Source organism: Scyliorhinus torazame, chromosome 1, assembly GCF_047496885.1.
Source record: "Scyliorhinus torazame isolate Kashiwa2021f chromosome 1, sScyTor2.1, whole genome shotgun sequence".
Taxonomy (NCBI): domain Eukaryota; kingdom Metazoa; phylum Chordata; class Chondrichthyes; order Carcharhiniformes; family Scyliorhinidae; genus Scyliorhinus; species Scyliorhinus torazame.
In genome coordinates, this window is record NC_092707.1 from 104,297,374 (window position 1) to 104,323,495 (window position 26,122).

The 26,122-nt window shown below is 52.0% G+C and overlaps 1 protein-coding gene across 1 annotated transcript in view; it reads left to right on the forward strand.

The window, feature by feature from the left end:
* The window catches only part of LOC140410714 (glutathione S-transferase theta-1-like), a 54,137-nt gene that overhangs the window by 25,354 nt on the left and 2,661 nt on the right, over nucleotides 1-26,122 (forward strand). The window contains exons 2-3 of the mRNA XM_072499162.1: nucleotides 9,152-9,239; nucleotides 15,569-15,719. Of these exons, the coding sequence (XP_072355263.1) occupies nucleotides 9,152-9,239; nucleotides 15,569-15,719 (239 nt within the window). The remainder of the gene's footprint in view (nucleotides 1-9,151; nucleotides 9,240-15,568; nucleotides 15,720-26,122) is intronic.

Here is a 26,122-nt window from a genome sequence, read left to right on the forward strand (position 1 = left end):
GAGAGAGAGAAACCAGAGAGAGAGAAACCAGAGAGAGAGTGAGAAACCAGAGAGAGAGTGAGAAACCAGAGAGAGAGAGTGAGAAACCAGAGAGAGCGAGCGGGAAACCAGAGAGAGAGTGAGAAACCAGATAGAGAGTGAGAAACCAGATAGAGAGTGAGAAACCAGAGAGAGAGTGAGAAACCAGAGAGAGAGTGAGAAACCAGAGAGAGAGTGAGAAACCAGAGAGAGTGAGAAACCAGAGAGAGAGTGAGAGAAACCAGAGAGAGAGTGAGAAACCAGAGAGAGAGTGGGAAACCAGTGCGCGAGAAACCCGAGAGAGAGTAAGAAACCAGAGATAGAGTGGGAAACCAGAAAGAGTGAGAAACCTGATAGAGAGTGAGAAACCAGAGAGAGAGTGGGAAACCAGGGAGAGAGTGAGAAACCAGAGAGAGAGTGAGAAACCAGAGAGAGAGTGAGAAACCAGAGAGAGAGAGAGAGAGAGAAACCAGAGAGAGAGAGAAACCAGAGAGAGAGAGAAACCAGAGAGAGAGAGAAACGAGAGAGAGAGTGAGAAACGAGAGAGAGAGTGAGAAAGCAGAGAGAGAGAGAGAGAGAGAGAAACCAGAGAGAGAGTGGGAAACCAGAGCGAGAGAAACCAGAGAGAGAGTGAGAAACCAGAGAGAGAGTGGGAAACCAGAGCGAGAGAAAGCAGAGAGAGAGTGAGAAACCAGAGAGAGAGTGAGAAACCAGAGAGGGAGTGAGAAACCAGGGAGACAGTGAGAAACCAGAGAGAGAGTGAGAAACCAGAGAGAGAGTGAGAAACCAGAGAGAGAGTGAGAAACCAGAGAGAGAGTGAGAAACCAGAGAGAGAGTGAGAAACCAGAGAGAGAGTGAGAAACCAGAGAGAGAGTGAGAAACCAGAGAGAGAGTGAGAAACCAGAGAGAGAGTGAGAAACCAGAGAGAGAGTGAGAAACCAGAGAGAGAGTGAGAAACCAGAGAGAGAGAGATAGAAACCAGAGAGAGCAAGAGAGAAACCAGAGAGAGCGAGAGAGAAACCAGAGAGAGCGAGAGAGAAACCAGAGAGAGCGAGAGAGAAACCAGAGAGAGAGAGAGAGAGAAACCAGATAGAGTGAGAAACCAGAGAGAGAGAGTGAGAAACCAGAGAGAGCGAGAGCGTAACCAGAGAGAGTGAGAAACCAGAGAGAGAGTGAGAAATCAGAACGAGAGTGAGAAACCAGAGAGAGAGAGTGAGAAACCAGAGAGAGAGTGAGAAACCAGAGAGAGAGAGTGAGAAACCAGAGAGAGAGTGAGAAACCAGAGAGAGAGTGAGAAACCAGAGAGAGAGTGAGAAACCAGAGAGAGAGTGAGAAACCAGAGAGAGTGAGAAACCAGAGAGAGAGTGAGAAACCAGAGAGAGAGTGAGAAACCAGAGAGAGAGTGAGAAACCAGAGAGAGAGTGAGAAACCAGAGAGAGAGTGAGAAACCAGAGAGAGAGTGAGAAACCAGAGAGAGAGTGAGAAACCAGAGAGAGAGTGAGAAACCAGAGAGAGAGTGAGAAACCAGAGAGAGAGTGAGAAACCAGAGAGAGAGTGAGAAACCAGAGAGAGAGTGAGAAACCAGAGAGAGAGTGAGAAACCAGAGAGAGAGTGAGAAACCAGAGAGAGAGTGAGAAACCAGAGAGAGAGTGAGAAACCAGAGAGAGAGTGAGAAACCAGAGAGAGAGTGGGAAACCAGAGAGAGAGTGGGAAACCAGAGAGAGAGTGGGAAACCAGAGAGAGAGTGGGAAACCAGAGAGAGAGTGGGAAACCAGAGAGAGAGTGAGAAACCAGAGAGAGAGTGAGAAACCAGAGAGAGAGTGAGAAACCAGAGAGAGAGTGAGAAACCAGAGAGAGAGTGAGAAACCAGAGAGAGAGTGAGAAACCAGAGAGAGAGTCAGAAACCAGAGAGAGAGTCAGAAACCAGAGAGAGAGTCAGAAACCAGAGAGTCAGAAACATGAGAGAGAGAGAGAGAGAAACCAGAGAGAGAGTGAGAAACCAGAGAGAGAGAGAGAGAGAAACCAGAGAGAGAGAGAGAAACCAGAGAGAGAGTGAGAAACCAGAGAGAGAGTGAGAAACCAGAGAGAGAGAGTGAGAAACCAGAGAGAGAGTGAGAAACCAGAGAGAGAGAGAGAGAGAAACCAGAGAGAGAGTGAGAAACCAGAGAGAGAGAGAGAGAGAAACCAGAGAGAGAGTGAGAAACCAGGGAGAGAGTGAGAAACCAGGGAGAGAGTGAGAAACCAGGGAGAGAGTGAGAAACCAGGTAGAGAGTGAGAAACCAGAGAGAGAGTGAGAAACCAGAGAGAGAGTGAGAAACCAGAGAGAGAGTGAGAAACCAGAGAGAGAGTGAGAAACCAGAGAGAGAGTGAGAAACCAGAGAGAGAGTGAGAAACCAGAGAGAGAGTGAGAAACCAGAGAGAGAGTGAGAAACCAGAGAGAGAGTGAGAAACCAGAGAGAGAGTGAGAAACCAGAGAGAGAGTGAGAAACCAGAGAGAGAGTGAGAAACCAGAGAGAGAGTGAGAAACCAGAGAGAGAGTGAGAAACCAGAGAGAGAGTGAGAAACCAGAGAGAGAGTGAGTAACCAGAGAGAGAGTGAGTAACCAGAGAGAGAGTGAGAAACCAGAGAGAGAGTGAGAAACCAGAGAGAGAGTGAGAAACCAGAGAGAGTGAGAGAGAATCCAGAGTGAGAGAGAATCCAGAGTGAGAGAGAATATAGAGAGAGACTGAGAACCCAGAGAGAGACTGAGAACCCAGAGAGAGAGTGAGAACCCAGAGAGAGAGTGAGAACCCAGAGAGAGAGTGAGAACCCAGAGAGAGAGTGAGAACCCAGAGAGAGAGTGAGAACCCAGAGAGAGAGTGAGAACCCAGAGAGAGTGTGAGAACCCAGAGAGAGTGTGAGAACCCAGAGAGAGAGTGAGAACCCAGAGAGAGAGTGAGAACCCAGAGAGAGAGTGAGAACCCAGAGAGAGAGTGAGAACCCAGAGAGAGAGTGAGAACCCAGAGAGAGAGTGAGAACCCAGAGAGAGAGAGTAGCAGGAGAGAGAGTGAGTAAATAGAGAGAGAGGGAGAGACTGGAGGGAGATGGAGAAAAAGAGAGTGAGTGACTAGAGAGAGAGGGAGGAACCAGACCAGAGAGAGAGGGTGAAACCAGAGCGAGAGAAACCAGAAAGAAAATGAGAAACCAGAGAGAGAGTGAGAAACCAGGGAGACAGTGAGAAACCAGAGAGAGAGTGAGAAACGAGAGAGAGAGTGAGAAAGCAGAGAGAGAGAGAAACCAGAGAGAGAGTGAGAAACCAGAGAGAGAGTGAGAAACCAGAGAGAGAGTGAGAAACGAGAGAGAGAGTGAGAAAGCAGAGAGAGTGAGAAAGCAGAGAGAGAGAGAAACCAGAGAGAGAGTGAGAAACCAGAGAGAGAGAGTGAGAAACCAGAGAGAGCGACTGAGAAACCAGAGAGAGTGTGAGAAACCAGATAGAGAGTGAGAAACCAGAGAGAGAGTGAGAAACCAGAGAGAGAGTGAGAAACCAGAGAGAGAGTAAGAAACCAGAGAGAGAGTGAGAAACCAGGGAGACAGTGAGAAACCAGAGAGAGAGTGGGAAACCAGAGCGCGAGAAACCAGAGAGAGAGTGAGAAACCAGAGAGAGAGTGAGAAACCAGAGAGAGAGTGAGAAACCAGAGAGAGAGTGAGAAACCAGAGAGAGAGTGAGAAATCAGAGAGAGAGTGAGAAACCAGAGAGAGAGTGAGAAACCAGAGAGTGTGAGAAACCAGGGAGACAGTGAGAAACCAGAGAGTGAGAAACCAGAGAGAGAGTGAGAAACCAGTGAGAGAGAGAAACCAGAGAGAGAGTGAGAAACCAGAGAGAGAGAATGAAACCAGAGAGAATGAAACCAGAGAGAGAGAATGAAACCAGAGAGAGAGTGAGAAACCAGAGAGAGAGTGAGAAACCAGAGAGAGAGTGAGAAACCAGAGAGAGAGTGAGAAACCAGAGAGAGAGTGAGAAACCAGAGAGAGAGTGAGAAACCAGAGAGAGAGTGAGAAACCAGAGAGAGAGTGAGAAACCAGAGAGAGAGTGAGAAACCAGAGAGAGAGTGAGAAACCAGAGAGAGAGTGAGAAACCAGAGAGAGAGTGAGAAACCAGAGAGAGAGTGAGAAACCAGAGAGAGAGTGAGAAACCAGAGAGAGAGTGAGAAACCAGAGAGAGAGTGAGAAACCAGAGAGAGAGTGAGAAACCAGTGAGAGACTGAGAAACCAGAGAGAGAGAGAGAAACCAGAGAGAGAGAGTGAGAAACCAGAGAGAGAGTGAGAAACCAGAGAGAGAGTGAGAAACCAGAGAGAGAGTGAGAAACCAGAGAGAGAGTGAGAAACCAGAGAGAGAGTGAGAAACCAGAGAGTGTGAGAAACCAGAGAGAGAGTGAGAAACCAGAGAGAGAGTGAGAAACCAGAGAGAGAGTGAGAAACCAGAGAGAGAGTGAGAAACCAGAGAGAGAGTGAGAAACCAGAGAGAGAGTGAGAAACCAGAGAGAGAGTGAGAAACCAGAGAGAGAGTGAGAAACCAGAGAGAGAGTGAGAAACCAGAGAGAGAGTGAGAAACCAGAGAGAGAGTGAGAAACCAGAGAGAGAGTGAGAAACCAGAGAGAGAGTGAGAAACCAGAGAGAGAGTGAGAAACCAGAGAGAGAGTGAGAAACCAGAGAGAGAGAGAGAAACCAGAGAGAGAGTGAGAAACCAGAGAGAGAGAGAGAGAGAAACCAGAGAGAGAGTGAGAAACCAGAGAGAGAGTGAGAAACCAGAGAGAGAGAGTGAGAAACCAGAGAGAGAGTGAGAAACCAGAGAGAGAGAGAGAGAGAAACCAGAGAGAGAGTGAGAAACCAGAGAGAGAGAGAGAGAGAAACCAGAGAGAGAGTGAGAAACCAGGGAGAGAGTGAGAAACCAGGGAGAGAGTGAGAAACCAGGGAGAGAGTGAGAAACCAGGTAGAGAGTGAGAAACCAGAGAGAGAGTGAGAAACCAGAGAGAGAGTGAGAAACCAGAGAGAGAGTGAGAAACCAGAGAGAGAGTGAGAAACCAGAGAGAGAGTGAGAAACCAGAGAGAGAGTGAGAAACCAGAGAGAGAGTGAGAAACCAGAGAGAGAGTGAGAAACCAGAGAGAGAGTGAGAAACCAGAGAGAGAGTGAGAAACCAGAGAGAGAGTGAGAAACCAGAGAGAGAGTGAGAAACCAGAGAGAGAGTGAGAAACCAGAGAGAGAGTGAGAAACCAGAGAGAGAGTGAGTAACCAGAGAGAGAGTGAGTAACCAGAGAGAGAGTGAGAAACCAGAGAGAGAGTGAGAAACCAGAGAGAGAGTGAGAAACCAGAGAGAGTGAGAGAGAATCCAGAGTGAGAGAGAATCCAGAGTGAGAGAGAATATAGAGAGAGACTGAGAACCCAGAGAGAGACTGAGAACCCAGAGAGAGAGTGAGAACCCAGAGAGAGAGTGAGAACCCAGAGAGAGAGTGAGAACCCAGAGAGAGAGTGAGAACCCAGAGAGAGAGTGAGAACCCAGAGAGAGAGTGAGAACCCAGAGAGAGTGTGAGAACCCAGAGAGAGTGTGAGAACCCAGAGAGAGAGTGAGAACCCAGAGAGAGAGTGAGAACCCAGAGAGAGAGTGAGAACCCAGAGAGAGAGTGAGAACCCAGAGAGAGAGTGAGAACCCAGAGAGAGAGTGAGAACCCAGAGAGAGAGAGTAGCAGGAGAGAGAGTGAGTAAATAGAGAGAGAGGGAGAGACTGGAGGGAGATGGAGAAAAAGAGAGTGAGTGACTAGAGAGAGAGGGAGGAACCAGACCAGAGAGAGAGGGTGAAACCAGAGCGAGAGAAACCAGAAAGAAAATGAGAAACCAGAGAGAGAGTGAGAAACCAGGGAGACAGTGAGAAACCAGAGAGAGAGTGAGAAACGAGAGAGAGAGTGAGAAAGCAGAGAGAGAGAGAAACCAGAGAGAGAGTGAGAAACCAGAGAGAGAGTGAGAAACCAGAGAGAGAGTGAGAAACGAGAGAGAGAGTGAGAAAGCAGAGAGAGTGAGAAAGCAGAGAGAGAGAGAAACCAGAGAGAGAGTGAGAAACCAGAGAGAGAGAGTGAGAAACCAGAGAGAGCGACTGAGAAACCAGAGAGAGTGTGAGAAACCAGATAGAGAGTGAGAAACCAGAGAGAGAGTGAGAAACCAGAGAGAGAGTGAGAAACCAGAGAGAGAGTAAGAAACCAGAGAGAGAGTGAGAAACCAGGGAGACAGTGAGAAACCAGAGAGAGAGTGGGAAACCAGAGCGCGAGAAACCAGAGAGAGAGTGAGAAACCAGAGAGAGAGTGAGAAACCAGAGAGAGAGTGAGAAACCAGAGAGAGAGTGAGAAACCAGAGAGAGAGTGAGAAATCAGAGAGAGAGTGAGAAACCAGAGAGAGAGTGAGAAACCAGAGAGTGTGAGAAACCAGGGAGACAGTGAGAAACCAGAGAGTGAGAAACCAGAGAGAGAGTGAGAAACCAGTGAGAGAGAGAAACCAGAGAGAGAGTGAGAAACCAGAGAGAGAGAATGAAACCAGAGAGAATGAAACCAGAGAGAGAGAATGAAACCAGAGAGAGAGTGAGAAACCAGAGAGAGAGTGAGAAACCAGAGAGAGAGTGAGAAACCAGAGAGAGAGTGAGAAACCAGAGAGAGAGTGAGAAACCAGAGAGAGAGTGAGAAACCAGAGAGAGAGTGAGAAACCAGAGAGAGAGTGAGAAACCAGAGAGAGAGTGAGAAACCAGAGAGAGAGTGAGAAACCAGAGAGAGAGTGAGAAACCAGAGAGAGAGTGAGAAACCAGAGAGAGAGTGAGAAACCAGAGAGAGAGTGAGAAACCAGAGAGAGAGTGAGAAACCAGAGAGAGAGTGAGAAACCAGAGAGAGAGTGAGAAACCAGTGAGAGACTGAGAAACCAGAGAGAGAGAGAGAAACCAGAGAGAGAGAGTGAGAAACCAGAGAGAGAGTGAGAAACCAGAGAGAGAGTGAGAAACCAGAGAGAGAGTGAGAAACCAGAGAGAGAGTGAGAAACCAGAGAGAGAGTGAGAAACCAGAGAGAGTGAGAAACCAGAGAGAGAGTGAGAAACCAGAGAGAGAGTGAGAAACCAGAGAGAGAGTGAGAAACCAGAGAGAGAGTGAGAAACCAGAGAGAGAGTGAGAAACCAGAGAGAGAGTGAGAAACCAGAGAGAGAGTGAGAAACCAGAGAGAGAGTGAGAAACCAGAGAGAGAGTGAGAAACCAGAGAGAGAGTGAGAAACCAGAGAGAGAGTGAGAAACCAGAGAGAGAGTGAGAAACCAGAGAGAGAGTGAGAAACCAGAGAGAGAGTGAGAAACCAGAGAGAGAGTGAGAAACCAGAGAGAGAGTGGGAAACCAGAGAGAGAGTGGGAAACCAGAGAGAGAGTGGGAAACCAGAGAGAGAGTGAGAAACCAGAGAGAGAGTGAGAAACCAGAGAGAGAGTGAGAAACCAGAGAGAGAGTCAGAAATCAGAGAGAGAGTGAGAAACCAGAGAGAGAGTCAGAAACCAGAGAGAGAGTCAGAAACCAGAGAGAGAGTGAGAAACCAGAGAGAGAGTCAGAAACCAGAGAGAGTGTCAGAAACATGAGAGAGAGAGAGAGAGAAACCAGAGAGAGAGTGTGAAACCAGAGAGAGAGAGAGAGAGAGAAACCAGAGAGAGAGTGAGAAACCAGAGAGAGAGTGAGAAACCAGAGAGAGAGTGAGAAACCAGAGAGAGAGTGAGAAACCAGAGAGAGAGTGAGAAACCAGAGAGAGAGTGAGAAACCAGAGAGAGAGTGAGAAACCAGAGAGAGAGTGAGAAACCAGAGAGAGAGAAACCAGAGAGAGAGTGAGAAACCAGAGAGAGAGAGAGAGAGAAACCAGAGAGAGAGTGAGAAACCAGGGAGAGAGTGAGAAACCAGGGAGAGAGTGAGAAACCAGGGAGAGAGTGAGAAACCAGAGAGAGAGTGAGAAACCAGAGAGAGAGTGAGAAACCAGAGAGAGAGTGAGAAACCAGAGAGAGAGTGAGAAACCAGAGAGAGAGTGAGAAACCAGAGAGAGAGTGAGAAACCAGAGAGAGTGAGAGAGAATCCAGAGTGAGAGAGAATACAGAGAGAGAGAGAAACCAGAGAGAGACTGAGAAACCAGAGAGAGAGTGAGAAACCAGAGAGAGCGTGAGAAAGCAGAGAGAGAGTGAGAAAGCAGAGAGAGAGTGAGAAAGCAGAGAGAGAGTGAGAAAGCAGAGAGAGAGTGAGAAAGCAGAGAGAGAGTGAGAAAGCAGAGAGAGAGTGAGAAAGCAGAGAGAGAGTGAGAAAGCAGAGAGAGAGTGAGAAAGCAGAGAGAGAGTGAGAAAGCAGAGAGAGAGTGAGAAAGCAGAGAGAGAGTGAGAAAGCAGAGAGAGAGTGAGAAAGCAGAGAGAGAGTGAGAAAGCAGAGAGAGAGTGAGAAAGCAGAGAGAGAGAGAAACCAGAGAGAGTGAGAAACCAGAGAGAGAGTGGGAAACCAGAGCGAGAGAAACCAGAGAGAGAGTGAGAAACCAGAGAGAGAGTGAGAACCCAGAGAGAGAGTGAGAACCCAGAGAGAGTGTGAGAACCCAGAGAGAGAGTGAGAACCCAGAGAGAGAGAGTGAGTACCCAGAGAGAGAGTGAGAACCCAGAGAGAGAGTGAGAACCCAGAGAGAGAGTGAGAACCCAGAGAGAGAGTGAGAACCCAGAGAGAGAGTGAGAACCCAGAGAGAGAGTGAGAACCCAGAGAGAGAGTGAGAACCCAGAGAGAGAGTGAGAACCCAGAGAGAGAGTGAGAACCCAGAGAGAGAGTGAGAACCCAGAGAGAGAGTGAGAACCCAGAGAGAGAGTGAGAACCCAGAGAGAGAGTGAGAACCCAGAGAGAGAGAGTAGCAGGAGAGAGAGTGAGTAAATAGAGAGAGAGGGAGAGACTGGAGGGAGATGGAGAAAAAGAGAGTGAGTGACTAGAGAGAGAGGGAGGAACCAGACCAGAGAGAGAGGGTGAAACCAAAGAGTGAGTAAATAGAGAGGAAGAATGAGTGGGAGAGAGCAGGGATCGAGATGGCGAGTTTTCCATGGGTGCTATTGCCTTTCTGATGGGTGTCTCTGGTTGCAGGAGAGCAACACTCTGAAGAATTTCAGAAAGTGAACATACTAAAGAAGGTGCCAGTGATAAAGGATGAGGACTTCACCCTGGCTGAGAGGTAAGCTGCACACGGGCACTAGGAGTTTCATCAGTAACATCTGCAGGCAGGCTGACAGGAGAGCGGTGCCACAGGTAAAATCAACTGATTTTCTACCTTTCCTGATGTCTCTGATTGGTGACTGTCTGATTTCACATGGAGCTGCAGTGTATCAATTACTCATCACTTCAATGATCATTACCTTCATTCATCAAACAGAGCCAGCAGGAACAACACTGCCTCTCTGGGACCCTGTACAATGAGGCACAGCACTCACCATGACCTGCAGACGTCCCAAAGCACTTTATAGCCATTTGAGAATTTTTGAAGTATAGCCACTGTTTTAATGTAAGATGCAGATTTGCTCTACTCAAATCCCACTTCAAACAGTGTTGGAGTCCAGGAAAGAGCAGGTTGGGTACATACTTCAATATCACATTTGAAAGACAAAAGCTCCAACAGTGCAGTACTCCGTCAGTACTGACCCTCTGACAGTGCAGTACTCCGTCAGTACTGACCCTCTGACTGTGCAGCACTCCCTCATTACTGACCCTCTGACTGTGCAGCACTCCCTCAGTACTGACCCTCTGACAGTGCAGCACTGCCTCAGTACTGACCCTCTGACTGTGCAGCACTCCGTCAGTACTGACCCTCTGACTGTGCAGTACTCCGTCAGTACTGACCCTCTGACTGTGCAGCACTCCCTCATTACTGACCCTCTGACAGTGCTGCACTCCCTCAGTACTGATCCTCTGACTGTGCAGCACTCCCTCAGTACTGACCCTCTGACTGTGCAGCACTCCGTCAGTACTGACCCTCTGACTGTGCAGTACTCCGTCAGTACTGACCCTCTGACTGTGCAGCACTCCCTCATTACTGACCCTCTGACAGTGCTGCACTCCCTCAGTACTGATCCTCTGACTGTGCAGCACTCACTCAGTACTGACCCTCTGACTGTGCAGCACTCCCTCATTACTGACCCTCTGACAGTGCTGCACTCCCTCAGTACTGATCCTCTGACTGTGCAGCACTCCCTCAGTACTGACCCTCTGACAGTGCAGCACTCCCTCAGTACTGACCCTCTGACAGTGCAGCACTCCCTCAGTACTGACCCTCTGACAGTGCAGCACTCCCTCAGTACTGACCCTCTGGCAGTGCAGCACTCCCTTAGTATTGATCCTCTGACAGTGCAGCACTCCCTCAGTACTGACCCTCTGACAGTGCAGCACTCCCTCAGTACTGACCCTCTGACAGTGCAGCACTGCCTCAGTACTGACCCTCTGACAGTGCAGCACTGCCTCAGTACTGACCCTCTGACAGTGCAGCACTGCCTCAGTACTGACCCTCTGGCAGTGCAGTACTCCCTTAGTATTGATCCTCTGACAGTGCAGCACTCCCTCAGTACTGACCCTCTGACAGTGCAGCACTCCCTCAGTATTGTCCTGGTGAATCAGCCTGGATATTGTGCCCCTGTCTGTGAGCAGTGCTGGAATTCACAATGTACTGACCTAGAGGCAAGGGTGATACCAACTTATTGCCAATGATGTTTTGTTGCTTCTGTTGATGGAAAAGCAGCCAGGCTGCATGCTCCAGATTACCGTTCAATCAACAAGTCGTGAAGGTACCTATCCAGTCCGAAAGTTGGCCCGAGCCTGGCATCACATCTGTGGGGGTGTTTAATGAAGCACTGGAGAAGGGGGAGTTGCCGGAGACGATGAAGCAGGCGGTAATCACACTAATCTCAAAAAAAGGGAAGGATCCGGTGGAATGTGGGTCGTATAGACCCGTATCACTATGGAACACGGATGTGAAAGTATTGGCTCAGTTGTTGGCGGGGAGGATGGAGGATTGTGTCCCGGGGGTGGTTGCACCTTGTTTATATTTCAGGCTCTCCCGATCTTTATACTAAAGGCCTTTTTTCGGAAAGTGGACACAATCATCTCTGACTTTGTATGGGCGGGGAAGGTGCCGAGGGTGGGGGGGACCCTGCGACAGAGGCAGAGGCAGCAGGGGGGGTTGGCATTGCCAAACCTGCTTCATTATTATTGGGCGGTGAATGTGGACAAGGTGCGGCGGTGGTGGGAAGGAGACGGGGTCGAAAAGGTTAGGATGGAGGAGGAATCTTGTGAGGGGTCTAGTTTAAGGGCGATGGTGACGGCAGCATTGCCAATGGCTCCGAGTAGGTATTCAGGGAGCCCAGTGGTGCAGTCCACGGTGAAGATATGGAATCAGTTGAGGAGGCATTTTAGGGTGGAAGGGATGTCGGTGCTAACGCCGCTGTGCGAGGATCATGGGTTTGAGCCGGGGGGGATGGATAGTGTACATAGGAGGTGGAGGGAAGTGGGGCTGGTCAAGGTGAGGGATTTGTATTTGGAGCAAGGGTTCGCCAGCCTGGAGGAGCTAAGGGAGAGGGTGGAGCTGCCGAGGGGGAGTGAGTTCAGGTATCTACAGGTTAGGGACTTTGCACGAAAGGTCTGGAAGGGGTTCTCTAGATTGCCGGGATACACCCTGCTGGAGCGACTGCTGCTTCCGGACGTGGAAGGGGAGGGAAGAATTGGGGATTTATATAAGTGGCTAGGGGAGCAGGGATGTGAGCGGGTGGTGAAGAGCAAGGAGAAATGGGAAGTGGAGTTTGGAATGGAGATCAATTGGGGAGTATGGAGTGAGGCACTGCGAAGGGTAAACGGGACCCCCTCTTGTGCAAGGATGAGCCTGATATAGTTTAAGGTGGTGCACAGGGTGCATATGACCCGGGCGAGAATGAGTGGGTTCTTTCAGGGGGTAGCAGCTGAGTGTGAGAAGTGTGGTCGAGGGTCAGCGAATCATGCGCACATGTTTTTGGGTTGTGAAAAATTGGGAAGATTCTGGACAGGAGTGTTTGCGGTCTTAGCCAGGATAGTGGAGGAGGGAGTGGACCCAGACCCTTTGGTGGTGATATTTGGGGTTTCAGAGAAGCCGGAGCTCATGGAGAGGAGGAAGGCCGATGTCTTGGCCTACGCCTCTCTGATTGCACGGCGACTAATTTTGCTGGAGTGGCGGTCGGCAACTTCACCGGGGGTAGCAGCACGGTTGGGTGACCTGTACGACTTCCTGCGGTTAGAGAAGATAAAGTCTTCAGTTAAGGGGCTCAGCAGGGGAGTTTGAGAAAAGGTGGGGGATGTTTGTGACCGTGTTTGAGGAGCTGTTCGTCGCGGGGGGGGGGTGGAAAAGGAGAAACATTTGTACGCACTTTATAGATGTTTGTTGGGAAGAATGTTTCCCGGGGTGTTTATTTGCTGTAACCTACTTTGATACAAGTTTGAATAAAATGCGTTTATAAAAAAAAAAAGAAAGTTGGCCCGAGATTGTCATCAGGGTTGACCATGATGCGTTTCCCAGCTCAATATCCCAATTCTATTAATTGTGTTGAAAATGGCCATTCAGGCTGCTCGGCCAAATGTCAGGGGAAGGGAAGTAAATTGGGAAGAGAGAGAGTACATTAATGTCAATATTGAGGGTCAATGGCCTGGATTTTGTGCTCAGTGGTGAATAATCAGTGTCCGCCATTCATTACGCTCACCCACAGATTTTCTGTGGGATTTTACATTGGAACTTTCTGTGAATTGAGAGGCATTTCGGTGCAGTGTCATTTACCGGGACTGGGGACCTATGTGTATCTCTTCAACCAGCAGGTTACAGGATGTTAATCGAGGGAATGAAAGATAGGTTGAGGAGAGAGAGAGATATAAGAGATGAAAAGTTTTTTTTTTTTTAATCATTTTATCAAATCTGCAGTAATAGTTAAAATCTGAAGTGATACCTCTTCTGGCTTCAATGTAATTTTCAGTGCCAGAGTCTATAATTAGACTATCCCATTGTTAAAAGGGTGCACACACTGACAGGGACACCTTTTTCAGGTGAGCCTAGCTGGTTAATTGGTTTTAGAGATGACATTTATTGGGTGGGATTCTCCCATTGCGCGGTTAAGTGTCGACGCCGGTGTAAAAACGGGAGTGTTTTACTCCGGCGCCCGTTCCGGTACCCCATTCTCTGGCCCACAGGGGGCTAGCACGGCGCTGGAGCGGCCCACGCCGCTCTAGCTGCCGATCCCGCCATGAACCCGGTGCCGCGGGGTCCGCACATGCGCAGTTGGGCCGGCGCCAACTAGCGCATGCGCAGTGGCCTTCTTCCCCGCGCCGACCCCGATGCCAAATGGCGCAGGGCTACAGGAGCCGGCGTGGACGAAAGGAGGCTGGGGGGCAGAGAGGCCGGCCCGCCGTTCGGTGGGCCCCGATCGTGGGCCAGGCCACTACGGAGACCTCCCCACCCGGGGTCGGACCCCCCCCCCCCCAACAGCCCGCCCCCGGACCCTTCAATGCCGAGGTCCCTCTGGCTCAGAGGATGTTAGAACGGCGCCAGTGGGACTCGGATTTTTTGTGACGGCCGCTCAGCCCATCTGGGCCGGAGAATTGGAGCATACCTCGACCGGCGCCGCGCCGATCACGCCGGCGCCAATGCCGCTGATTCCCGACAGGGGGTCGGGGAATTCCGCCTATGGTCTTTATTCTTTCATGGGATGTTGGCATCGCTGGCAAGGCCAAGATTTGTTGCCCACCCGATTGCCCTTGAACTGAGCTTTCAGAGGGCAGTTATGAGTCACCCACATTGCTTTGGGCCTGGAGTCACAAGTAGGCCAGACCGGGTAAGGACGGCAGATTTCCTTCCCTGAAGGACATTAATGAACCTATGGGATTTTCCGACAATCAATGATAGTTTCATGATCACCATTACTGAGAGCAGTTTTCAATTCCAGATTTAATTAATTGAATTTAAATTCCACCAGCTGCCATGGTGGGAATTGAATCCATGTCACCAGGGCATTAGCCTAGGCCTCTGGCTGACTAGTTTCGGTGACAAAGAACAACAAAGAACAAAGAAATGTACAGCACAGGAACAGGCCCTTCGGCCCTCCAAGCCCGTGCCGACCATGCTGCCCGACTAAACTACAATCTTCTACACTTCCTGGGTCCGTATCCCTCTATTCCCATCCTATTCATGTATTTGTCAAGATGCCCCTTAAATATCACTATCGTCCCTGCTTCCACCACCTCCTCCGGTAGCGAGTTCCAGGCACCCACTACCCTCTGTGTAAAAAACTTGCCTCGTACATCTACTCTAAACCTTGCCCCTCTCACCTTAAACCTATGCCCCCGAGTAATTGACCCCTCTACCCCGGGGAAAAGCCTCTGACTATCCACTCTGTCTATGCCCCTCATAATTTTGTAGACCTCTATCAGGTCTCCCCTCAACCTCCTTCGTTCCAGTGAGAACAAACCGAGTTTATTCAACCGCTCCTCATAGCTAATGCCCTCCATACCAGGCAACATTCTGGTAAATCTCTTCTGCACCCTCTCTAAAGCCTCCACATCCTTCTGGTAGTGTGGCGACCAGAATTGAACACTATACTCCAAGTGTGGCCTAACTAAGGTTCTATACAGCTGCAACATGACTTGCCAATTCTTATACTCAATGCCCCGGCCAATGAAGGCAAGCATGCCGTATGCCTTCTTGACTACCTTCTCCACCTGTGTTGCCCCTTTCAATGACCTGTGGTCCTGTACTCCTAGATCTCTTTGACTTTCAATACTCTTGAGGGTTCTACCATTGACTGTATATTCCCTACCTGCATTAGACCTTCCAAAATGCATACCTCACATTTGTCCGGATTAAACTCCATCTGCCATCTCTCCGCCCAAGTCTCCAAACAATCTAAATCCTGCTGTATCCTCAGACAGTCCTCATCGCTATCCGCAATTCCACCAACCTTTGTGTCGTCTGCAAACTTACTAATCAGACCAGTTACATTTTCCTCCAAATCATTTATATGACCTTTATTGTGTGGCTGCATGCCAGGGAAGGGAGAGGCAATAGATGTTCATCAGTAAGAGGAAAAACTTGCAAAGCAACATTGTTCTTGTTACATCACCGCTTGTGGGGTAATGAAATGAAATGAAAAATGAAATGAAATGAAAATCGCTTCTTGTCACAAGTAGGCTTCAAATTAAGTTACTGTGAAAAGCCCCTAGTCGCCACATTCCGGCGCCTGTTCGGGGAGGCTGGTACGGGAATTGAACCGTGCTGCTGGCCTGCCTTGGTCAGCTTTCAAAGCCAGCGATTTAGCCCTGAGGATCGGGTGAACAGAATGTAGATGGAAGCAAATTGTTTCGACTTGCCGAGGCGTTTAAAGCAAGGGTCAAAGACACAAGTTTGAACGTTAGAGATTTCAGACTGAGAGGCCTTGGGATAGGGGCTAGACCAAAGCTGATGGGATCGGTGCTGATGGAGAGCGCCTCTAACTCTTTCTGTTGCAGTGTGGCAATTCTGAAATACCTGGCTTGTAAATACCAGACCCCTGACCACTGGTACCCAGCAGACCTGCAGAAACGGGCTCGGGTGGATGAATATTTGTCCTGGCAGCAAACTACACTCAGACCTCAAGCTGGGAATATCTTCAGGATGAAGGTGAGACATTTTCAGCATCTTTTCATGATAGACAGAGTACAACAGTCTACTTAACCAGCCCGTGCTTGCAAAACATCTACTGTGAGATGCGATTCTGTGATTGGACAGCACTGCTGAACATTCCTGAGTGCACTGATAGCTACATAAACAACCAAAGGCAGCACAGTGCCACAGTGGTTAGCACTGGTGTCTCACAGCACCATGGACTTGAGTTCATTTCCGGCCTTGTATGACTCTCTGTGTGGAGTTTGTACGTTTTCCCTGTGTCTGCGTGGGTTTCCTCCGGGTGCACCGGTTTTCTCCAACAGTCCAAAGATGTGCAGGTTAGGTGGATTGATCATGCTAAGTTGCACCCTAAGTGTCCAGGGAGGTACAAGTTACGTTATGGGGTTAGGGGGATAAGGGGGAGTGGGGGGGGGGGGGGCGGGGGGGAAGCGGGTCTGGATGGAGCGCTCATTCGAAGGGTTAGTGCAGACTTGATGGTCAAAATGGCTTCCGTCTGCCCTGTGCGATTCTATAATTTAAGATAATAAGTCGGACGCACAACGTGGCTCATTTACACTTTCTAGAAACAACGGGCGGAATTCTCCAAAAACGGCGCGATGTCCTCCGACTGACGCCCAAAACGGCGCAAATCAGTCGGGCATCACGCCGCCCCAAAGGTGCGGAATGCTCCGCATCTTTGGGGGCCGAGCCCCAACCTTAAGGGGCTAGGCCCGCGCGGACTGATTTCCGCCCCGCCAGCTGGCGGAAAAGGCCTTTGGTGCCCCGCCAGCTGGCGCGGAAATGTCATCTCCGGGCCAGAATCTCCGGTGCCGGAGAATTCGGCAACCGGCGGGGGTGGGATTCACGCCAGCCCCCTGCGATTCTCCGACCCGGCGGGAGGTCGGAGAATCTCGCCCAACATGTGTTCTTATACAGGGACCCGCTCACTGCAAAAGGAGCTTTTGGGAGCTTGGGAAGCCTATAGTTCTCCAAGGCTCTCGCTTATGGCAATACCTCAGCCAATCAGAATCAGCATCCAATTTCTCATGTCGTATAAATTGCTGTAATTGTTTGAAATTTTGTATTCTTGCATTTGTCCTGGTGAGTGTAAGGTGAAAACCATCGTCAACATGTCCCTCTTTTCAGTGATATTCCCATTCTGTACTACATAACACCAGTCCTCCTTTCCCAGGGTAAATATCCCCGTGGTTCCTCCTCTCCCAGGGTAAATACCCCCATGGGTCCTCCTCTCCCCAGGTAAATACCCCCAAGGATCCTCCTCGCCCCGGGTAAATACCCCCATGGATCCTCCTCTCCCCGGGTAAATACCCCCATGGTTCCTCCTCTCCCTGGGTAAATACCCCCATGGTTCCTCATACCCCAGGGTAAATATCCCCATGGATCCTCCTCTCCATGGGAAAATACCCCCATGGTTCCTCCTCAACCCGGGTAAATACCCCCATGGACCCTCCTCCCCCAGGGTAAATGCCTCCATGGATCCTCCTCTCCCCCGGGTAAATACCCCCATGGTTCCACCTCCCCGGGTAAATACCCCCATGGTTCCCCCTCCCTGGGTAAATACCCCCATGGTTCCACCTCCCCCTCGGGTAAATACCCCCATGGTTCCTCCTCCCCCCAGTTAAATACCCTCATGGACCCTCCTCCCCCCGGGTAAATACCCCCATGGTTCCTCCTCCCCCCAGTTAAATACCCTCATGGACCCTCCTCCCCCCGGTTAAACACCACCATGGATCCTCCTCCCCCCGGGTAAATACCCCCATGGTTCCTCCTCTCCCCGGGTAAATACCCCCATGGTTCCTCCTCTCCCCGGGTAAATACCCCCACGGTTCCTCCTCTACCCGGGTAAATACCCCCAGGGATCCTCCTCCCCCCGGGTAAATACCCCCATGGTTCCTCTTCTCCCCGGGTAAATACCCTCATGGTTCCTCCTCTCCCCGGGTAAATACCCCCATGGTTCCTCCTCTCCCGAGTAAATCACCCCAGGGATCCTCCTCCCCGGGTAAATACCCCCACAGATCCTCCTTCCCCCGGGTAAATACCCCCACGGATCCTCCGGCCCCCCCCCGGGTAAATACCCCCACGGATCCTCCTCCCCTGGGTAAATACCCCCATGGATCCTACTCCCCCCGGGTAAACACCCCCATGGTTCCTCCTCGCCCCGGGAAATACCCCCATGGATCTTCTTCCCCCCCCCCGGGTAAATTCCCCCATGGTTCCTCCTGCTCTCAGTGTAAATACCCCCATGGTTCCCCCTCCCCGGGTAAACACCCCCATGGTTCCACCTGCCCCCGGGTAAATACCCCCATGGTTTCACCAGCCCCTGGGTAAATACCCACATGGTCCCCCCTCCCCCGGGTAAATACCCCCATGGTTCCACCTCCCCGGGTGAATACCCCCATGGTCCCCCCTCCCCCAGGTAAATACCCCCATGGTTCCTCCTCCCCCCAGTTAAATACCCTCATGGACCCTCCTCCCCCCGGGTAAACACCACCATAGATCCTCCTCCCCCCGGGTATATACCCCCATGGTTCCTCCTCCCCCCAGTTAAATACCCCCATGGATCCTCCTCCCCCCAGTTAAATACCCCCATGGATCCTCCTCCCCCTGGGTAAATACCCCCATGGTTACACGTCCCCCGGGTAAATACACCCATGGTTCCTCCTCCCCGGGTAAATACCCCCATGGTTCCTCCCCCACCAGTTAAATACCCCCATGGTTCCTCCTCCCCCCGGGTAAATACCCCCATGGTTCCACCTCCCCGGGTAAATACCCCCATGGTTCCTACTCTCAATGTAAATACCCCCAGAGATCCCCCTGCTCTCTGTGTAAATACCCCCATGGATCCCCCTGCTCTCTGAGGAAATACCCCCATGGATTCTCCTCCTCCCGGGTAAATACCCCCATGGTTCCCTCTCCTCCCGGGTAAATACCCCCTGGTTCCACCTCCCCCCGGGTAAATACCCCCATGGCTCCTCCTCCCCCAGGGTAAATACCCCCAGAGTTACCCCACTCTCAGTGTAAATACCCCCAGAGTTTCCCCTCTCTCAGTGTAAATACCCCCAGAATTCCCCCTCTCTCAGTGAAAAAATACCCCCAGAGTTCCCCCTCTCTCAGTGTAAATACCCCCAGAATTCCCCCTCTCTCAGTGAAAAAATACCCCCAGAGTTCCCCCTCTCTGTGTAAATACCCCCAGAATTCCCCCTCTCTCAGTGTAAATACCCCCAGAGTTCCCCCTCTCTGTGTCAATACCCCCAGAGTTCCCCCTCTCTCAGTGTAAATACCCCCAGAGTTCCCCCTCTCTCAGTGTAAATACCCCCAGAGTTTCCCCTCTCTCAGTGTAAATACCCCCAGAGTTCCCCCTCTCTCAGTGTAAATACCCCCAGAGTTCCCCCTCTCTCAGTGTCAATACCCCCAGAGTTCCCCCTCTCTCAGTGTAAATACCCCCAGAGTTCCCCCTCTCTCAGTGTAAATACCCCCAGAGTTCCCCCTCTCTCAGTGTAAATACCCCCAGAGTTCCCCACTCTCAGTGTAAATACCCCCAGAGTTCCCCCTCTCTCAGTGTAAATACCCCCAGAATTCCCCCTCTCTCAGTGTAAACACCCCCAGAGTTACCCCTCTCTCAGTGTAAATACCCCCAGAGTTCCCCCTCTCTCAGTGTAAATACCCCCAGAGTTCCCCCTCTCTCAGTGTAAATTCCGCCAGAGTTCCCCCTCTCTGTGTAAATACCCCCAGAGTTCCCCCTCTCTGTGTAAATTCCGCCAGAGTTCCCCCTCTCTGTGTAAATGCTGCCAGAGTTCCCCCTCTCTGTGTAAATACCCCCAGAGTTCCCCCTCTCTCAGTGTAAATACCCCCAGAGTTCCCCCTCTCTCAGTGTAAATACCCCCAGAGTTCCCCCCTCTCAGTGTAAATACCCCCAGAGTTCCCCCTCTCTGTGTCAATACCCCCAGAGTTCCCCCTCTCTCAGTGTCAATACCCCCAGAGTTCCCCCTCTCTCAGTGTCAATACCCCCAGAGTTCCCCCTCTCTCAGTGTAAATACCCCCAGAGTTCCCCCTCTCTCAGTGTAAATACCCCCAGAGTTCCCCCTCTCTCAGTGTAAATACCCCCAGAGTTCCCCCTCTCTCAGTGTAAATACCCCCAGAATTCCTACTCTCTCAGTGTAAACACCCCCAGAGTTACCCCTCTCTCAGTGTAAATACCCCCAGAGTTCCCCCTCTCTCAGTGTAAATACCCCCAGAGTTCCCCCTCTCTCAGTGTAAATTCCGCCAGAGTTCCCCCTCTCTGTGTAAATGCTGCCAGAGTTCCCCCTCTCTCAGTGTAAATACCCCCAGAGTTCCCCCTCTCTCAGTGTAAATACCCCCAGAGTTCCCCCTCTCTCAGTGTAAATACCCCCAGAGTTCCCCCTCTCTGTGTCAATACCCCCAGAGTTCCCCCTCTCTCAGTGTCAATACCCCCAGAGTTCCCCCTCTCTCAGTGTAAATACCCCCAGAGTTCCCCCTCTCTCAGTGTAAATACCCCCAGAGTTCCCCCTCTCTCAGTGTAAATACCCCCAGAGTTCCCCCTCTCTCTGTGTAAATACCCCCAGAGTTCCCCCTCTCTCAGTGTAAATACCCCCAGAGTTCCCCCTCTCAGTGTAAATACCCCCAGGGTTCCCCTCTCTCAGTGTAAATACCCCCAGACTTCCCCCTCTCTCAGTGTCAATACCCCCAGAGTTCCCCCTCTCTCAGTGTCAATACCCCCAGAGTTCCCCTCTCTCTGTGTAAATACCCCCAGAGTTCCCCCTCTCTCAGTGTCAATACCCCCAGAGTTCCCCCTCTCTCTGTGTAAATATCCCCAGAGTTCCCCCTCTCTCAGTGTAAATACTCCCAGAGTTCCCCCTCTCTGTGTAAATGCCGCCAGAGTTCCCCCTCTCTCAGTGTAAATACCCCCAGAGTTCCCCCTCTCTCAGTGTAAATACCCCCAGAGTTCCCCCTCTCTCAGTGTAAATACCCCCAGAGTTCCCCCTCTCTCAGTGTAAATACCCCCAGAGTTCCCCCTCTCTCAGTGTAAATACCCCCAGAATTCCCCCTCTCTCAGTGTAAACACCCCCAGAGTTACCCCTCTCTCAGTGTAAATACCCCCAGAGTTCCCCCTCTCTCAGTGTAAATACCCCCAGAGTTCCCCCTCTCTCAGTGTAAATTCCGCCAGAGTTCCCCCTCTCTGTGTAAATTCCGCCAGAGTTCCCCCTCTCTGTGTAAATACCCCCAGAGTTCCCCCTCTCTCAGTGTAAATTCCGCCAGAGTTCCCCCTCTCTGTGTAAATGCTGCCAGAGTTCCCCCTCTCTGTGTAAATACCCCCAGAGTTCCCCCTCTCTCAGTGTAAATACCCCCAGAGTTCCCCCTCTCTCAGTGTAAATACCCCCAGAGTTCCCCCTCTCTCAGTGTAAATACCCCCAGAGTTCCTCCCTCTCAGTGTAAATACCCCCAGAGTTCCCCTCTCTCAGTGTAAATACCCCCAGAGTTCCCCCTCTCTGTGTCAATACCCCCAGAGTTCCCCCTCTCTCAGTGTCAATACCCCCAGAGTTCCCCCTCTCTCAGTGTCAATACCCCCAGAGTTCCCCCTCTCTCAGTGTAAATACCCCCAGAGTTCCCCCTCTCTCAGTGTAAATACCCCCAGAGTTCCCCCTCTCTCAGTGTAAATACCCCCAGAGTTCCCCCTCTCTCAGTGTAAATACCCCCAGAATTCCTACTCTCTCAGTGTAAACACCCCCAGAGTTACCCCTCTCTCAGTGTAAATACCCCCAGAGTTCCCCCTCTCTCAGTGTAAATACCCCCAGAGTTCCCCCTCTCTCAGTGTAAATTCCGCCAGAGTTCCCCCTCTCTGTGTAAATGCTGCCAGAGTTCCCCCTCTCTCAGTGTAAATACCCCCAGAGTTCCCCCTCTCTCAGTGTAAATACCCCCAGAGTTCCCCCTCTCTCAGTGTAAATACCCCCAGAGTTCCCCCTCTCTGTGTCAATACCCCCAGAGTTCCCCCTCTCTCAGTGTCAATACCCCCAGAGTTCCCCCTCTCTCAGTGTAAATACCCCCAGAGTTCCCCCTCTCTCAGTGTAAATACCCCCAGAGTTCCCCCTCTCTCAGTGTAAATACCCCCAGAGTTCCCCCTCTCTCTGTGTAAATACCCCCAGAGTTCCCCCTCTCTCAGTGTAAATACCCCCAGAGTTCCCCCTCTCAGTGTAAATACCCCCAGGGTTCCCCTCTCTCAGTGTAAATACCCCCAGAGTTCCCCCTCTCTCAGTGTCAATACCCCCAGAGTTCCCCCTCTCTCAGTGTCAATACCCCCAGAGTTCCCCCTCTCTCTGTGTAAATACCCCCAGAGTTCCCCCTCTCTCAGTGTCAATACCCCCAGAGTTCCCCCTCTCTCTGTGTAAATACCCCCAGAGTTCCCCTCTCTCAGTGTAAATACTCCCAGAGTTCCCCCCTCTCAGTGTAAATACCCCCAGAGTTCCCCTCTCAGTGTAAATACCCCCAGAGTTCCCCTCTCAGTGTAAATACCCCCAGAGTTCCCCCTCTCTCAGTGTAAATACCCCCAGAATTCCTACTCTCTCAGTGTAAACACCCCCAGAGTTACCCCTCTCTCAGTGTAAATACCCCCAGAGTTCCCCCTCTCTCAGTGTAAATACCCCCAGAGTTCCCCCTCTCTCAGTGTAAATTCCGCCAGAGTTCCCCCTCTCTGTGTAAATGCTGCCAGAGTTCCCCCTCTCTCAGTGTAAATACCCCCAGAGTTCCCCCTCTCTCAGTGTAAATACCCCCAGAGTTCCCCCTCTCTCAGTGTAAATACCCCCAGAGTTCCCCCTCTCTGTGTCAATACCCCCAGAGTTCCCCTCTCTCAGTGTCAATACCCCCAGAGTTCCCCCTCTCTCAGTGTAAATACCCCCAGAGTTCCCCCTCTCTCAGTGTAAATACCCCCAGAGTTCCCCCTCTCTCAGTGTAAATACCCCCAGAGTTCCCCCTCTCTCAGTGTAAATACCCCCAGAGTTCCCCCTCTCTCTGTGTAAATACCCCCAGAGTTCCCCCTCTCTCAGTGTAAATACCCCCAGAGTTCCCCCTCTCAGTGTAAATACCCCCAGGGTTCCCCTCTCTCAGTGTAAATACCCCCAGAGTTCCCCCTCTCTCAGTGTCAATACCCCCAGAGTTCCCCCTCTCTCAGTGTCAATACCCCCAGAGTTCCCCCTCTCTCTGTGTAAATACCCCCAGAGTTCCCCCTCTCTCAGTGTAAATACTCCCAGAGTTCCCCCCTCTCAGTGTAAATACCCCCAGAGTTCCCCTCTCTGTGTAAATACCCCCAGAGTTCCCCCTCTCTCAGTGTCAATACCCCCAGAGTTCCCCCTCTCTCAGTGTCAATACCCCCAGAGTTCCCCCTCTCTCAGTGTAAACACCCCCAGAGTTCCGCATCTCTCTGTGTAAATGCCGCCAGAGTTCCCCCTCTCTCAGTGTAAATACCCCCAGAGTTCCCCCTCTCTCAGTGTAAATGCCGCCAGAGATCCCCCTCTCTCAGTGTAAATACCTCCATGATATCTTCTCTCTGTGTATCCCCCATGGCTGCAGCTTTGTAGATTCATGTCTCCTGCTTCTTCCTGTGAAATCTCTGTGGGGGTCAATGTTTGATGTGATTTGATACAACTGCTCTGAGGCTGGTTTCACTGGAAGATGTTCCCATTATTTGGCCCAATTGGCTCTATTTTACAGCCAGGGCTGATGTTGTGCACCATGTGTTCTTTACGAGGGCTGCACACGGGGTTGGAGTCACGGAGGTAAGAGAACTTGGGCCTTCCCTTCCGACCTGACCCACCTGATTACTCTGACCCCTCAATGGTGCAGTCCGGTCCTCAGGAGGATATGACCTCCTCTGATAGTTCTCGCAATTGGCTGAGCATTTTGGACAGCTTTCTCGCTGTTGGACGATTCCCCATCCCACCCCACCCACTCAGTAGGTAGCTCTGGGTCAGAAAGTCGTGGCTTCAAGTCCAACTCCAGGGATCTGAGCACAAAGCTAAGGCTGACACTCTAGGGAATGCTACACTGCTGCGGGTGCTATCTTACATTAAACCCAGGTTCTACAAACAGCGATGTGTGAATGACCAGACAACCTGCTTTAGTGACCGGGATTTGAGGAATAAGAGGGTGCCAGGTAGCTGGGCAAGATCCCCTGTACTGCAGACGGTGCCAGCGAATCTGATCCTTCCACTTGTGAGTACAGACAGGGCCTCAGTTTAACGTTATCTGAAAGGTGCCACCTCTGACTGTGCTGTACTCTCTCAGGGCTACACTGGAGTGTCAAGAGTTCATCATGAGCTCAAGACTCTGGGTCGAGATTTAAACTCCAAGGCAAAGGCATTGGGTGGGATTGTGGTGCGGTGCCCCCCCCCCCCCTCCAGCAGCGGGATTCTCCGTCCCGCCAGCTGGCCAGTGGGGTTTCCCGTTGTGGGCACCCCCACGCCGTTGGGAAAGTGTCCGTTCAAAAAGGCGCCATTTCTGTTTTATTTCTGGCAGAGGTGAAATGTTTGGGGTGGAAAATGTGGAAACACGGAAGGCAGTGATGCTAAATCAACAAAACCTTCCCCACAAGAACAAAAAGGTGAATTTTGGGAACAGAGAGCAAACTGAATGCGGGCTCAGACAGCAAGAATTTTTTATTTATCTGGTGCCCTTAATGGAGAAAAATGACCCAAGAGGCGATCAGACGGAACAGGAAGAGATGTGAGGGCAGATAACCCCCTTGGTCAAAGAGGTAGAGGGAGATAGAAGCGGGGGGGGGGGGGGAGGTTAAGGAAGGCAATTGCAGAACTTGGCGCCGAGGCAACTGAAGGCACGACCATCGCGAGTAGCGCTTTGGAAATCGGGGACCAGAATTCGAGGGACGCCAGGATCTTGAAGGATTGTCGGAGGAGGATACAGAGGTATAGAGGTGAGGCCATGGAGTGAGCTGGAGATGTTAGACTGCTTTTGGGATTTGGTGGGTAACTGGCAAAGGTCACAGACGAGCTGCCCATGCCAACCTTTAACCATATATCGGGCTGCAAGTTGGAAAATTGTTCCCACAGGATGGAAAGGAGGGGCGTGAATCAGTATTTCTCTCGTGGTGGCCGTTCGTGATTCCTCACAGGATCTCCAATTGGTGGCCCACAAGATCAACCCATAGTTCCCACTCTCCCTCCCTCTCTCCAGCTCCTGATAATCAACTGGTTGTTAGGAATTTTAGTTGGGACTTGCCTGCACTTGTTCTCTCCCCGCCCTAGCCAAAGGAAATTCAACATCAAAATTTGTAGATTCACACAGATAAAAATCAAGAACTCAGAACTAATCACCTTGTTTTTGGTTTGTTGTTTGGCATTGCCCAAGGAAAATGAGCAAATGTGCAGTTCATAAGCCTCTCCTTTATTTGTTTCCTTCCCGAGGTTTAGAGTTACAGACGTAGTGTTGTAATCCAATAAAAGCGAAACACACTAATGTTCTCCAAGCACCACACTCAGCCCTAAAACCAAGGCCACACCACCCCTGTGAGAACCCAGCGCCGTGAGGGAGACCCCGGCCCCCGGCCCTGTGAGGGAGACCCCGGCCCCCTGGCCGAGACCCGGGCCCCGTGACGGAGTCCCCGGCCCCGTGACGGAGACCCCAGCCCCCTGACGGAGACCCCGGCCCCCTGGCCGAGACCCCGGCCCCCTGGCCGAGACCCCGGCCCCCTGGCCGAGACCCCGGCCCCCTGGCCGAGACCCCGGCCCCCTGGCCGAGACCCCGGCCCCCTGGCCGAGACCCCGGCCCCGTGATGGAGACCCCGGCCCCGTGACGGAGACCCCGGCCCCGTGACGGAGACCCCGGCCCCCTGGCCGAGACCCCGGCCCTCGTGAGCGAGACCCCGGCCCCGTGACGGAGACCCCGGCCCTGTGACGGAGACCCCGGCCCCCTGACGGAGACCCCGGCCCCGTGACGGAGACCCCGGCCCCGTGACGGAGACCCCGGCCCCGTGACGGAGACCCCGGCCCCCTGACGGAGACCCCGGCCCAGTGACGGAGACCCCGGCCCCGTGACGGAGACCCCGGCCCCGTGACGGAGACCCCGGCCCCGTGACGGAGACCCCGGCCCCGTGACGGAGACCCCGGCCCCCTGGCCGAGACCCCGGCCTCGTGAGCGAGACCCCGGCCCCGTGACGGAGACCCCGGCCCCGTGACGGAGACCCCGGCCCCCTGGCCGAGACCCGGGCCCCGTGACGGAGACCCCGACCCCGTGACGGAGACCCCGGCCCCCTGGCCGAGACCCCGGCCCCCTGGCCGAGACCCCGGCCCCGTGACGGAGACCCCGGCCCCGTGACGGAGACCCCGGCCCCGTGACGGAGACCCCGGCCCCGTGACCGAGACCCCGGCCCC